The 16,377-nt window shown below is 48.0% G+C and overlaps 1 protein-coding gene across 1 annotated transcript in view; it reads right to left on the minus strand.

The window, feature by feature from the left end:
- Positions 1-705: 705 nt before the first annotated feature.
- Positions 706-16,377, minus strand: part of LOC134585085 (probable G-protein coupled receptor 139) — a 31,232-nt gene continuing 15,560 nt past the window's right edge. Inside the window, exon 2 of the mRNA XM_063440688.1 lies at positions 706-1,661. Within this exon, the coding sequence (XP_063296758.1) occupies positions 706-1,661 (956 nt within the window). The remainder of the gene's footprint in view (positions 1,662-16,377) is intronic.

A 16,377-nucleotide genomic window follows, 5' to 3' on the forward strand; every position in this document is an offset into this window, starting at 1 on the left:
GAGAACTTTCAATTTTTTAGATGACAGGTTTTTGAAAAATCTCCCAAAATAGGTGTAAAGACTGTATCATAAAACATATAGTTTACAGTCAGGGCAAAACACAGCATAGCTCATACAATACAGAAATAGAATATTACATTTAGTAACACAGCCTATAGTCTAATAGCCAACACATACCATGTATGAAATAATGGCCCACAATGCCAGTTGGACAGTTACCATACCCTGGGTTAACACTTAAACTGGTTCAGTTATTGGACTTTATGGAATACTGTCTGGACCAGTCCTGGTAGTCATGGACCATTTCCCTTGTGGGGCCCCTATTATGCCCTGGTGATCTAAATCCACAGTATTTTAAAAAGTCTTGGGGTATACAGGCATGTACCTCAATTGTAAGAAATGTCTCAAGGAATTTAGACCATGTTGTCTGAGGAGTTATTTTAAGGACTGGAGAACAGAGTTCCTTAGATATATGTATTTTGTAATTAATGCTTTTCCTTTAATCTTTCCACCCCAAAGTTATTTTGTGACATAATTGCCCAAGTTGGCCACAACTTTTTTGGGGACCATTACAAACAATGTCAAATAACCACTCTAAGAAATTGCCACTCGGGTGTTTTGTTTTGTGTTGTTTTTTTATCTTGTAATTTTCCCATGGGGGCACTTTGTCATTCTCCATGCGGTCCTCTATCCTGCATTCACTTGTTAGATAGTGAATATCTTTGTGGGTTTGGAAGATAATGCTACTACGTCTGGATTTCTGCACACCAACAAGTATGTAGATTTGGCTCCTCGAACTAACTCTTCTCTGAACTTTGTAACAGTGAGTGAGTAAATGCACATGTTACTGAATGAACTGAGGACAATCAGCATATTGCAGAGCATCCTCACCACGTTAATAGGGTGGTAGAAGTCATATCGGTTTACAGGTGGGTAAGTAAACCTCTCTAGTACCTTAATAATCATTTTGGGCAACCAGTGCACCAGGAATGAGATTGATATTATAGCAAGAAGGTTTACAGACTTTTTTCTCCGAGCAATTTCAGGGTCAATTACATCCTTTCCTTCAGATCCCCCCTTCAAGCCTTGCCTCCGCTTTGTGGTTACTGTGATGTGCCAAACTGTCAGCCCATTGGTTAGAACCAGTGACACCAGTGGAAAAACAATCCATACAGTGGTCTGAATGTGGTCATATGTGGACAGGAAAGGAATCATGCTGAGATTACGATGGAGTGAACAGATGTGGAAGATCGTCCCATCAGGCTGGGTAGTGCGGACAGGCACATACATCCAAAAAGTTGGCATAGCCACAACGAAGGCACCCACATAGACACTGATGATGACCCATCGGGTGACAGAGGGCTTGCAGTACTTCAGCTTCAGTTTCATGCAACATACAATCACATAACGATCAAAGGTGAAGGCCACTGTGAGCCATGTGAGCGAGTAGACACAAGTGAAATAGATCCAATTACTGAAACCGCAGGATGGCTCTGGCCACCAGAGTGTGATGTCCACATAGAAGTAGAAAATGTCTCGGAAGACTGTAACCACAAGAATCAGGAGAAAATTTGCCACAGCCAGTGATACCAAGTAGTAAATTATTGACTTTGACATGTCCAGGTTTCCCTTCCAGAGGACGACCATAGTCACAATACTGGCTGCAGGAGAGAAGAAGGGTAATTCAGTAAACATGATAAATTTCTTTCAAATTAGATATAATTTATTGACTAGATTTAGGGTTCAGTAACTATATCCTTTTATTGCCCCCCTTTGATCCTCTCATTGTTTCCTTCAGTTTTTTCCCATTGTTTCTTCACAGGATCCTTTCACTGTCTACCCCTCCCCAGGATCCTCTCCATATCTCCCACCAAGATACCCTGTCTCTCTCCAGAATCTTCTCCTACCAAGATACTCTGTCTTTTTCCAGAATCCTCTCAATTTCTCCCACCAAGATACTCTGTCTCTCCCAAGAATCCTCTCCATTTCTCCCACCAAGATACGCTGTCTTTCCCCAGAATCCTCTCCATTTCTCCTACCAAGATACTCTGTCTCTCCCAAGAATCCTCTCCATTTCTCCAACCAAGATCCTCTGTCTCTCCCCAGAATCCTCTCCATTTCTCCCAACAAGATACGCTGTCTTTCCCCAGAATCCTCTCCATTTCTCCTACCAAGATACTCTGTCTCTCCCAAGAATCCTCTCCATTTCTCCAACCAAGATCCTCTGTCTCTCCCCAGAATCCTCTCCCAACAACATCTTGTCAACTAGTAATCCTGACATTATATAGTTACATAGTTACATAGCTGAAAAGAGACTTACGGCCATCAAGTTCAGCCTTCCTCACATTTGTTTTTTGCTGTTGATCCAAAATAAGGCAAAAAACCCCAGTTTGAAGCACTTCCAATTTTGCAACAAGCTAGGAAAAAAATTCCTTCTTGACCCCAGAATGGTAGTCAGATTTATCCTTGGATCAAGCAGTTATTACACTACATTGAAAGATTATATTCTTTAATTTTCTGTTTTTATGCAGTAGTATGCATCTAGTAGCTGTTTGAACATCTGTATGGACTCTGATAAAACAACTTCTTCAGGCAGAGAATTCCACATCCTTATTGTTCTTACAGTAAAAAAAACCTTTCCTTTGCCTTAGACAAAATCTTCTTTCTTCCAGTCTAAATGCATGACCTCATGACCTATGTAAAGTCCGGTTTGTGAATAGATAGCCCTGATCTGGGTAAGTAACATATTTAAAAATCACCCAGATCGGACCAGGGGTTCGGGAGGTTTGGAAGAGTAAAGTTTTGACCGACTGCACAGGTAACAGTAGCCGAAAATAGTTCCAGAAGTTTTGGCCTTGCGGTCGGTCTTGGTTCGTGGGTATAAACAGATGAAAATACCGAATGAAATGGCTGTTGCTTGCCTTCATGTGAATCCCCTTGTTCGGATGAGTCTTTCTACCGAACGGCGGCTCGTTCGGTTGTTTCCGCATGAAGCTATGGAAGTCTGGAGGTCTCAGTGGTGTTTGCTTAGTCGAGTGTCCGATTTGGGTTCCAGACACTCGACCAAACACTGCTGTTCGGGAGTAAAGATGGCCGCCACGTGTTCGTATCCCGAATGGAATAGAACAAAGTACCGATTGTCAATTAGGGGTTTGCAACATTGTTGCAAACAGTAATGAGAGGCACACTTATCCCTGGGGTGGTCTGATTATTCGGTAGCTTCACTTGTATAGTAAACGGAGTGATTTTACCGAACAATCAGTCGAATGCTGCATACAATGTGAATACATGGAATAGCAATACACTAATGCATTTTAAAATACACAAATTTTGAGGACAGCCTTAATGCAATCTGCTACAGTTATCCATAATTCGCTTCCATTAAGGGTATACGTTGCTTGTGTATTGTTTACACTGAAGTGCATAACTTTGCATTTTTCAACATTAAATTTCATCTTCCATTTGAGTGCCCGTTCCCCCGGTCTATCTAAATCCCTCTGCAGCAAAGTAATATCTTGCTCACATTTAATTATTTTACAGAGTTTTGTGTCATCTGCACAGAGTTTTGTGTCATTACGACATGGCCATAGAACCTGCAGAATTGTGTCAGCACATAGCAGCTTGCGAGAGAAAGTTAGAGGAGAATGATCACCGTATAGATCAATTTGCCCAGGCTTTCAGTATGCTTCTTTATCAGTCGGCTCATTTACAGCCTGATGTTCCTCTGACTATTTCACCTCCACCTAATGTACCTCCACCTATAGTATATAAGGCACCTACTATCTCCCTATGTATGTTGGGGATTTCTCAATCAGATTGAGTACCACTTTGAGGCCTCACCTGGGTCTTTTCCCACGGATAGAGCTAAAATTGGGTTCTTGATGAACCAACTTAAAAGTAAAGCCAATCCATTGTGGGAGAGTAATAGGAGTATTGTTTATAATTACCAGGAATTCCTTGCGGAACTTTGAACCATTAGGCAGGGAGGATGATGCTTCCATTGCCCTAATGCGGATCAAACAAGGGAACCGGTCTGTCTCGGATTATGCCATAGAATTCCGCACCCTGGAGTCTGAGGTAGACTGGACAAATAGCGGATTAATCTCTGCATTTAAAGATGGATTATCCGAAGCAATCCTTGATGAAATTGCTTCCAAAGATCTACCTGAAAGGTTAAATGAATTTATCACATATGTGATGCAAATTGATAACCAACTTAGGAACATGGAAATTACTAGAAAAAGAACCAGACGTATGACTATGTCACTGGCACCTCGTTTCTCCAAACCTATTGTCCCTGGCCTTTCTATTCAGTCTGAACCTGAACCCATGCAGTTAGGGGTTACAAGACTGTCAGAGGCAGAGAAACAATATAGGAGGAAAGAGGGCCTTTGTTGTCTTTCTATACTGTGGCAAGAAAGGACATAGTAGATTTCTCCTTGATATCACTGCCCTTTGCAACAAAAAGGAAACTTTATCGACATGTATTTTGTTAAAAAACACTTACTACCTATCAAGGAGAGATCATCACCTCTGGCCGTTGAGGCTATTGACGGGAGACCTCTGTCTCAACCTCTGATTACCAACGAAACCATTTCTATAGGAGTGTCACGATTCGGGGAACCCAACACGCTAACACACACACACACACACACAGAAAAGGTGCAGTACCGGACCTTAGAGTGGCCGGGCTAAGCACACAAAGAATAGTCAGGAGACAAGCCGAGTAAGGGGAACCAGAAGACAGAATAACGAGAAACAAGCCGAGGTCAAAGGGTAGGAGAAAGTCACAAAGTCAGATTAACAAGCCAGAGAGTACGTAACCAGAAACACAAGTTCAGTAGCAATACTAGCAAGCGAAGACCACAACAGGGCAGGGAGGAACAGGAAAGGCAAGTATTTAAACCATAAGGTTAATTCTGATTGGATAATTTCCAATCAGAATTAACAATCACACGTGGGAGATATCTAAACCTCCCACTGTGATTGAGGCACTGTGCCTTTAACGCCGGGTCAGGTGACTGACCCCGGCGTGTAATATATTGGGCGGTCTCCCAGCGTGCAGCGTCATGCATGCTGCCGCTGGGGGACATGGAGGAAGACGCGGGCGGCATCCGAGGCTGGAAGGATGCCGCTCGCCGAGCACACGTGGAGAAGAGGACGGCTGGAGGGTGAGTACCGCAAGCGGAGTGCAGCCTCCCCTCGCAGCCGCCCGCGGGATCCCGACAAGGAGCTTTACACAAGGAAGATATGACATTTCAGATAATTGCTCCCCCTTCTTGTCCCATCATATTAGGATTTCAATGGCTCATCAAGCACAACCCTCATATTGACTGGGCTAAGGGGGAAATACTGAAATGGGGTAAAGACTGTATTGGGAGATGCATGTTACCCATTACTAAGAGAGTGGGCATCGTTACTTTGCCTACTTCTACACCTCAGACCTCCGGAATTCCCATACAATACTGGGAGGTTAAAGAGGTGTTCAGTATTCTACCTCCTCACAGATCATATGAAATTGAATATGCTCCATAGATCTGCTACCCTGAACTATGCCTCCTAAGGGGGCAGTATATGCTCTATCCCCACAGGAAAGTAGAATCATGGAAGAGTACATCAAAGATTCTTTAATTAAAGGCCACATACGTAAGTCATCCTCACCTGCTGGAGCAGGGTTATTTTTTGTATCCAAAAAAGATCGAGAATTACACCCATGCATTGATTATCGTGCATTAAACAAGATCACCATAACATTGCCTATCCCATTCCCCTTATCTCTGAGTTGTTTGACAGACTCCAGGGTTTACTAAACTTGACCTTATGAGTGCTTACAATTTGGTAAGAATTAAGGAGGGTCACGAATGGAGAACGGCATTTAACACTAGAAGTGGGCACTATGAATTAGTTGTCATGCCCTTTGGCTTATGCAGTGCTCCGGATGTATTTCAGGACTTTATCAATGATGTGCTCAGAGACTACATTTAATCGTTTGTACTACTATACCTGGATGATATCCTTATTTATTCCCCCGACCTCCAGACCAACCATAAACATGTCAAACAAGTTCTGCAAACTTTGCTTGAAAATGGGCTTTATTGCAAACTTGAAAAATGCATATTTGACCAAACGGAGGTACAGTTTTTGGGATATAATATTTCGGCCTCTGGTTTTCAGATAGACCCTCGCAAACTAGAAACCGTTCTACACTGGCCTTTACCCAATGGGTTAAAAGCCATTCAAAGGTTTATTGGGTTTGCCAATTATTATAGAAGATTCATCAAAGGATTCTCTTCGGTAATAGCCCCCATCATCAATATGACACGTAAGGGCCTAGTTGTACTATTTTGTCTAAAGAGGCTTTTGGGCTTCTTAAATTTTTTTTGCATCTGCTGACATTGGTACATCCTGACACTAGCAAATCTTTCATACTTGAGGTCGATGCCTCTGAGACAGGGGTTGGGGCTGTACTTTCCCAGAAGGAGAGTCAGGATGCCCCTCTGCATCCTTGCGGGTACTTCTCCAGAAACGTATCTCCAGCTGAGCGTAAGAGTGTAAAGAGTGTCCCCAGCAATCTCAGGCAACCCCCAGAATGGCAAGCGTCCTCAACCATCTCCGTTTGTGTGGTCCCTGGGTGAAACCAGGCAAGGGAAGCGTCTCCTTTCGGGACACGAATGCTACCCCTGGCTGGCGTTTGTCTGTACAAACGGTGGTCACACAGGGAAGTGCTCATTAATTACTTCCCTTGCAGTTTCACACTTATATTGCAAGTTGCCAACGTTATAATTGATTGGTGTGCAAGGGACACTGGGGAGGTCCTCGTTCGGGAGCCAAACGAGGTTGGAAGAATTCTGCGAATGCTCCTCCTTGACGGCGTTCATTTAACGAACGGGCCACCATCCAGGGTTGGCATGCACCGAGGCTTCCCTTGCGGTTTGTGGTTTTCAAACCTCACTAACGAGGTGTGAACATTCTAAACAAACATTCTAAATGGGATATCGAAGTTGTTCCCCGTTTGTAAGGCGAAGAGGACCTGTTCGTATGGGGCCTCACGAATGGGGAGTAAGTAGTATACAAGAATATAACACAATGTAGGGGGAAAATACGGGGAATGACACACATCAATTCACGAACAGGCAGCGGTCCCGCCACACTCTCCATTTCTCCTACCAAGATACTTTGTCTGTCCCCAGAATCCTCTCAATTCTATTTCTTTATTTATAAAATATTTTATCAGGAAAGAAACATTGAGATTTATCTTGTTTTCAAGTATGTCCTGGGTCCAGAAAACATTGCATTGATACAACAGGGTACAATAAAATACAAAAACAATATTAATACACAATATATACAAAATGTAACATAGAACAGGTAGGAAATATATAATCAACCATGACACGTTCATTCTTATGTAGAGGTATGTAGAGAGGGATCTCTTAAAGGACTTTAAGCTTGGGGAAGATTTTAAAGTGTGCGGGTGGTTATTCCATAATTGCAGTGCTCTGTAGGAAAAGGAGGATCGGGCTGCTTTCTTTTTGTATTGAGGTAGACTAAATAAAGTGCTGGTACTGGATTGGAGGTTATAGGAGGTGGGAACTTCCCAGAAAAGGTGGTTGGGAGCTTCCCAGAAAAGCTCTTAAACACTTGGCTGGAAAGATGAACCAAGATACTCTTTGATGTCTTTTGTCTTTTTCAGATTCCTCTAGATTTCTCCCACCAAGATACTCTGTCTCTCCCCAGAATCCTCTCCATTTATACCACCAAGATACTCTCTCTCCCCCAGAATCCTATCTATTTCTCCCACCAAGATACTCTGTCTCTCCCCAGAATCCTCTCCATTTATACCACCAAGATACTCTCTCTCCCCCAGAATCCTATCCATTTCTCCCACCAAGATACTCTGCCTCTCCCCAGAATCCACTCCATTTTTCCCACCAAGATACTCTGTCTCTCCCCAGAATCCTATCCATTTCTCCCACCAAGATACTCTGTCTCTCCCCAGAATCCTCTCCATTTCTCCTACCAATATACTCTGTCTCTCCCCAGAATCCTCTCCATTTCTCTCCCCAGAATCCTATCCATTTCTCCCACCAAGATACTCTGTCTCTCCCCTGAATCCTTTCCATTTCTCCTACCAATATACTCTGTCTCTCCCCTGAATCCTCTACATTTCTCCCACCAAGATACTCTGTCTCTCTCCAGAATCCTCTCCATTTCTCACACCAGGATACTCCGTTTCTCCCCTGAATCCTATCCATTTCTCCCACCAAGATACTCTGTCTCTCCCCAGAATCCTCTCCATTTCTCCCACCAAGATACTCTGTCTCTCCCCAGAATCCTATCCATTTCTCCCACCAAGATACTCTGTCTTTTCCCAGATTCCTCTAGATTTCTCCCACCAAGATACTCTCTCTCCCCCAGAATCCTATCTATTTCTCCCACCAAGATACTCTGTCTCTCCCCAGAATCCTCTCCATTTATACCACCAAGATACTCTCTCTCCCCCAGAATCCTATCCATTTCTCCCACCAAGATACTCTGCCTCTCCCCAGAATCCACTCCATTTTTCCCACCAAGATACTCTGTCTCTCCCCAGAATCCTATCCATTTCTCCCACCAAGATACTCTGTCTCTCCCCAGAATCCTCTCCATTTCTCCTACCAATATACTCTGTCTCTCCCCAGAATCCTCTCCATTTCTCTCCCCAGAATCCTATCCATTTCTCCCACCAAGATACTCTGTCTCTCCCCTGAATCCTTTCCATTTCTCCTACCAATATACTCTGTCTCTCCCCTGAATCCTCTACATTTCTCCCACCAAGATACTCTGTCTCTCTCCAGAATCCTCTCCATTTCTCACACCAGGATACTCCGTTTCTCCCCTGAATCCTATCCATTTCTCCCACCAAGATACTCTGTCTCTCCCCAGAATCCTCTCCATTTCTCCCACCAAGATACTCTGTCTCTCCCCAGAATCCTATCCATTTCTCCCACCAAGATACTCTGTCTTTTCCCAGATTCCTCTAGATTTCTCCCACCAAGATACTCTGTCTCTCCCCAGAATACTCTCCATTTCTCCTACCAAGATACTCTGTCTCTCTCCAGAATCCTCTCCATTCTCCCACCAGGATACTCCGTCTCTCCCCTGAATGCTATCCATTTCTCCCACCAAAATACTCTGTCTCTCCCCAGAATCCTCCCCATTTCTCCCAAGATCTTGTCTCTCCCTAGAACCCTCCCCATTTTTCCTACCAAGATACTCTGTCTCTCCCCAGAATCCTCTCCATTTCTCCTACCAATATACTCTGTCTCTCCCCCAAATTCTCTCCATTTCTCTCCCCTGAATCCTATCCATTTCTCCCACCAAGATACTCTGTCTCTCCCCAGAATCCTCTCCATTTCTCCCACCAAGATACTCTGTCTCTCCCCAGAATCCTATCCATTTCTCCCACCAAGATACTCTGTCTTTTCCCAGATTCCTCTAGATTTCTCCCACCAAGATACTCTGTCTCTCCCCAGAATACTCTCCATTTCTCCTACCAAGATACTCTGTCTCTCCCCCAAATTCTCTCCATTTCTCCCACCAAGATACTCTGTCTCTCCCCAGAATCCTCTCCATTTCTCCCACCAAGATACTCTGTCTCTCCCCAGAATCCTATCCATTTCTCCCACCAAGATACTCTGTCTCTCCCCTGAATCCTCTCCATTTCTCCCACCAAGATACTCTGTCTCTCTCCAGAATCCTCTCCATTCTCCCACCAGGATACTCCGTCTCTCCCCTGAATGCTATCCATTTCTCCCACCAAAATACTCTGTCTCTCCCCAGAATCCTCTCCATTTCTCCCAAGATCTTGTCTCTCCCTAGAACCCTCCCCATTTTTCCTACCAAGATACTCTGTCTCTCCCCAGAATCCTCTCCATTTCTCCTACCAATATACTCTGTCTCTCCCCCAAATTCTCTCCATTTCTCTCCCCTGAATCCTATCCATTTCTCCCACCAAGATACTCTGTCTCTGTAGCGGTACTTACCTTATCCGGGGGCCGGACGCGGTCCTCTCTTCAAGCCGCGCGCGGTCCTGCGGCTGCACGAGCCGCGCGCGGCTCGTCCGACTGTTCAGACAGGAAGGCGGGCAGTGACCGCGAGAAGCGGTCACGTGTCCCGCCTGCAGCTAAGAGCGCGCCGCGAATCTCGGGCGCGCTCTTAAAGAGACAGTGGGAGCCTAAATTGCAAAAAGGCTCCCATTGGCTCCTGTCATGCCAATCACCCCATACACTTACCTGTTGGGGGAGTGGAAGTGACAGGAGCCAATCACATTAGTTTGAAGGCTACTTATACTTACCCTTTTCCCTTAGTTCCTTGCCCTATCGTGGTTTCTGCTACAGTTCCCTTTAGTGCTTGTTGTGTTCAGTTGTGTTTCTCCGTATTTGACCTTGGCTTTGTATTCTGACTTCGTTTTCGCTTTATCCTATTCTGCACTGTTTGCCGGCTTGCTGATTCCTGTGTACCAGTCCCCGGCTAGTTTTCGTTTACGCTGTCTCTTTGTGCCCTTGACCTCGGATCGTTCCTGACTCTGTCTTATCCTATTACGTCGAGTCCGGCCACTCTAAGGTCCGGTAGACGTATCTCTCCTCTGTACTGTCTTCTGTTAGGCTGGATCCTGCGTGTAGGGGTATATACTCGTTACATTACGATAGGGCCATGGACCCCGCAGATTTAGCTCAACAGATGGCGACCCATGAGGCTAGATTTGTAGAGCAGGATCACCGTATGGATCAAATAGCTCAGGAGGCGTGGCCTGGACACCAACCAAGATGGAAGCTTAGGCACCGTGCTCCGCCGCACCCGTACCTGTTTCCAGCGATCCCGCATCAGCCAGCACGACAAATGGGTCGTAACCGCCGCTCCGATCACCCGCAAGCCCAGAGGGACCCTCAGTCAGGCTCGCAGCAAGGTACGATGGACGGCTTTCTGCAGCCGCCACGTGGCAATGGCGGCGGGGATGAAAGCCCGGCCCCGGCCGCACACCAATCAGCCCTAGCCACGGGAGGAGAATCCACGGCCATAGACAGGATTGAGGGGGAACTGAGGCGCATAGCAGCAGCTATGGCTACCAAAGCTGATCTCCTCACCCTAACCACCACCATACAGGATGCACTGAGGGCAGAAATAGCGGGCCTCCGTACAGAGGTAACAGCCCATGCGGGCAGCATCCAGGCCCTAGAACAGGCGGCAGAAAATAACTCCACCAGGATCAACGCGACAGACGTCGCCATAGCCAGGCAAGGGGACGTGATCCTACACATGCGCAGGAATCTGGAGGACCTCGATAACAGAGGCCGCAGATGCAACATAAGAATAAGGGGGATCCCTGAAGCAGGTGAAGGAGAGAAAGCTGAAGAGGTATTAACAAACTTATTCCGCTCTATCTTGCAAACTGATACCCCGCCAGCGTTTGAATTTGAAAGGGCACATAGGGCCCTACGCCCACGCTCCGCTGAGGAGGGCCCAAGAGATATGATCTGTTGCCTACACTCGTTCCCGATTAAAGACGCGATAATGAGAAAAGCCCGGGAACGCCCAACATGGCCCTTCCAGGACACTCACGTATCCCTGTACAATGATCTCTCTCCTTACACGCTGGAAGCCCGGAGAGCACTCAAACCAATAACCAATGCGCTACGTGAACGCAATATTAAATACAAATGGGGATTTCCTTTTGCCCTGATGGCCAGACATCAAGATAAATGGCTGACGGCCAGCTGGCCGGATGACATCCCACGACTCCTTGACGCCCTGAACATACCACATATCCAGTTTACGGACTGGGTTCTGGACGCTTCCAGACCGGCCCCAAGGATACAAAGAGCAGCCCGCAGACGAGGGGGGCAATCACCGCCGGGACCTTTGCAACGGAGACGCCCGGGGAGAGGTGAACAGGCTGAGTGAATACAGTACACCACACACCAAGCGGATGATCGGCCCATGGCAGCACCTGGTAAGGTAACTCACCACCCCTGAACTACATATGGGCCCCCCACCACACAACAGTACTTGGTAAACAAGGGGAGTCACACGACACTACCTAGCAACCCTCATGGGGACAGCGGCCATTTCATCATCTACCACCCCCCACGCACGTACACATAGCAATCATACTGTTGGCTTTGGGAGGGGGGTTAATGGGGGAGGGGAGGGAAATACAAGTGCGCCAAGAGTTGGGACTCTGAGGTGGGGATTGAAGGAGATCTGGCTGCCAACATGAGACCTCAGTGGCGCGACACTCCGATGGGGAGCCCCGCGGGGCGGCATTGTTCACACTCGGGGATATCTGCAGGAGCCCCTTATTAGGGGAACTGGCCAATGGGACTCTGGAGGGCCTCCAATCTGCCTCTATGTGGCTGCCTACACCCCTCCTGCATTCCTTTGGGTGGTGTGGGTTTGGGGGGGCGGGGGGGGCGCACCGGGTCACTGGGCCAATGCACACTTGGAAGAACTAGGCTATCCAGCCAATGCTAACCCACCGGACCACCAAAAGACGTAACCATGGCGCCACCTTGTGCACTACCACTTATGTTATTAATAGCCCTTACGCCCGAATCCCAAAGGACGTATGCCCCTGAAGCATGAGAAAGGGTCACGGACACTTTTCACAATGCATGCTATATAATGTTGAGCATCCATGCAGGGATGGTGGGCAGAATAAAGGCAATCAATAGTAAGGGTACACGCTGTAGCATGAGGAAAAAGTACCACTAGGACTCGCACACGTGAACAGCCATAACCGACAGACAGGGTCAGGTAGAGCAAGAGAAAGTAGCAAGGAATCAGTGACTGACACAAAGCGAAAGAATGGGGGGGAAGGGGGGGGGGAGGAGGGAAGCCTAACAGGGGACATTCACACACTAACTGGCAGAGACACCACCCGGGACGTACACGACTGCATCGGACTACAGGGGAGGACGGAGCCCTTTGGTAGACGAGACTTAGACAACTACAGGACGATAGGGAACAGAACGCAACGCTGACGCTTAAGGTGACCACAGAAGGGGTATGACTGCTACACACTCACTGCAACCCGAGACTCAATAAGGTGACGCATGGGAAAGAGGGGGTCAACGCACGTAGTGAAGGACTGATGACAACCCCTATAGCACACATGTGATTAATGCTGTACTGCCCCGCAACAGCACGAGATCTGAGGGGGGCCCGTGAGGGGGATCAGGGCGCAGGCCAAGGGAAATCCACTGGCACACGCCAGACAACCATGGAGCCGAGATAGACGCAATCACAGGTGTTCTGTATTACAAAAAATGTACCCTATGTTGTTGTTTTATTGTTAAATATGGCTTTGGCCAAATGTTTGAGATGGATCTTTTATTTCATGTTAGAATGTTAGCCACCACGGGTAGCGGCGGATACGAGCTCTCTGAACAAGACACACACTCTTTCCAACTTGGACAGGTGCGGACCACTCACCTCACACCACACTCGTGCTTACACATATACGGCGGCACCCTACGGGCTTTGACCTACTGGTCTGGTTACTGGGGCAAACCCACGGGGCTACTGTCCGTAGCACGAGCCACCTCTTCACCAGAGGCTGACAGACCGAGATATCTCCTATCCCGGTCACAGTACCCGCCTAGTCGGGCAACTGTTCAATCTCCTTCTCTTCTCTCTCTCCCTATCCTTCCTCTCCACCCTATTACCCACTGTACCCTCTCTCATACCCCTCCCATCCCAGCCCTACTACTGCCCTCTTACCTGGGGGGGCGCGACGGGGGTCCGGGCACCTGAAACGGGCTGACCACAACGGGGGTGGGCACCGAACGATGGCCAACGGCAATGTACCCAATGACACGAGGGCGTATCGCCCTGCTCCCCTGACTGTCCTCACCCTTAATTGTCGGGGCCTGAACGCGCCCGAACGGAGAACCCACATATTACGAGACATGAAGAAGAGACGCGTCTCGATCGCGCTATTGCAAGAAACACACTTCAAAAAGAACGCCGCACCTACACTCCGGAGCCGACATTACCCGATTAACCATTTCTGCAACCACCCTATGACCAAAAGGGCGGGCGTGGCCATCCTGATCGCTGGAGATCTGGAATTCACGCTGCTAGACAGCCTACAGGATGACCAGGGACGCTTCCTGTTCCTGAAAGGGACCATTGCGGGGATGCTTTACACGCTCGCTACCGTTTACACACCCAATAAGAGACAAGCCCAATTTCTCAGGACGACACTGGGCAAACTCGGAGAATTCTCAGAGGGCACGCTAATCCTAGGGGGAGACCTTAACACCGCCTTAAACCCCATCGTAGACTCATCAACGGGCCATAGCAGCATCACCCAACTTCATATACGCTCCATACACCGGACCCTGGGAGACATGGATCTTGTGGACTGTTGGAGGACTCTTCACCCCACCACAAGGGATTACACCTACTACTCCTCGCTACATAATAGATACTCGCGTATCGACTACATCTTCATAAGACAAGCGGGACTAACGCGCCTCCTCTCCGCCAAAATCGACCCGGCAACGTGGTCAGATCATGGTCCCGTGACCATTGAACTCGAATCGCCACTCTTCCGACCTGGCACTTGGACATGGAGACTCAACGAGGCCCTCCTTCTGGATCATGGGGTGCGCGGGCAAATATCGGAAGAACTGATACGATACTTCCAGGAAAACGACACGCCAGGAACCTCTCCGGTCTCTATATGGGAGGCCCACAAATGTGTTATCAGGGGTGTCCTCATTCGGATGGCATCTAAAAGGAAAAGGGAAACCACTCGAGAAATGGCAGACCTCTACAAATCGATTACGAAGCTAGAGCAGCAACACAAGAGGACGCAGCTTATGGAAACATACGGGGAACTAATGCAGGCAAGACGCCAACTGAGGGACCTCCTTACAAAACGCCACCTACGTTCCCTGCAACAATCGAAGGGCTTCTTCTACACCCATGCCAACAAAGGTGGCAAATACTTGGCACGGCTCCTGAAAGGCAATACGCACCGCACGCAGGTTCGCACCCTACGACTCCCCTCGGGCGCCACGACGGCATTCCCGGACCAGATCGCTGAAGAATTCCGACGCTACTACCAATCGCTGTACAACCTACAGGACCGGGACGGAGAAATGGACGGGATACCCGAACATGGCAGTACCCAGGACTACTTAAGGGAGGCTGTGACGAAAACCTTACATCCAGACGTTGCAGGAGACTTGGACGCTGCAGTCACGCCGGAAGACATCCAGGCAGCCCTGAAATCCACCAAAACGGGAAAAGCACCAGGCCCCGATGGCCTACCCTCCGGGTATTATAAGACCTTCTCGCCGATCCTGCTGCCCTGGCTGACTAAAGCCATCAATGCTGTGGCGGAGGGGGAAAACTTCGGAAAAGAATCTTTAGCAGCAATAATAACGGTACTGCCAAAACCTGGGAAAGACCTGACGGCCTGCGGCAGCTACCGCCCGATTTCATTGCTAAACGTGGACACCAAGTTGTTCACGAAGGTTTTAGCAACCAGACTCCAAAGGGTCCTCCCATCGCTGGTACACGCAGACCAGACGGGGTTTATACCCGGCCGAGAGGCACGTGACAGTACCCTGAGGTTGTTCGCAATCCAGCGCAGGGCGAGAACGATGCGAAAACCACTCCTATTGCTTTCCACGGACGCCGAAAAGGCCTTTGATCGGGTGAAATGGCCCTACATGCTCGCCACCTTAGGCCACTTGGGAATGGGGCCTAAACTCCTCACCTGGATACGCGCTCTATACCATGAACCAAGGGCAGCGGTGAGAGTAAACGGAGCGCTCACAGCACAGTTTAAGATCTCCAACGGCACGAGACAGGGCTGCCCACTCTCACCGTTACTGTTTGCCCTCTCCCTGGAACCGTTACTACAGACGATCAGACAACACCCAGACATTCAGGGACTCTCCTGGCGGGGCACAGAACATAAGGTGGCCGCATACGCGGACGACCTTATGTTTTTTGTAACTAACCCCAGAATCACGATGCCCAACATCATGGCAGTGACGGAATACTTCGGCAAATTGGCAGGTTTCAAGCTTAACCTTTCCAAATGTGAAGTACTTAACGTCAACCTACCGGAGGAGGAATACTCAGCTCTAGCATCTCTGTTTCCCTTCAGGTGGTGCTCCGGTAGGATGAAATACCTCGGGGTGTGGATAACGAGAGACCCGAACGACCTGTACTCACAAAATTTTACGCCGCTACTGGAAACTATAATGGCGGACCTAAATAAATGGGCATACCCACATGTATCTTGGCATGGGCGGATCGCAGTCTTGAAAATGAACATCCTACCAAGACTCCTATATCCGTTCCAGACGATCCCAT

This window comes from Pelobates fuscus, chromosome 2 (assembly GCF_036172605.1).
Source record: "Pelobates fuscus isolate aPelFus1 chromosome 2, aPelFus1.pri, whole genome shotgun sequence".
Lineage (NCBI taxonomy): Eukaryota > Metazoa > Chordata > Amphibia > Anura > Pelobatidae > Pelobates > Pelobates fuscus.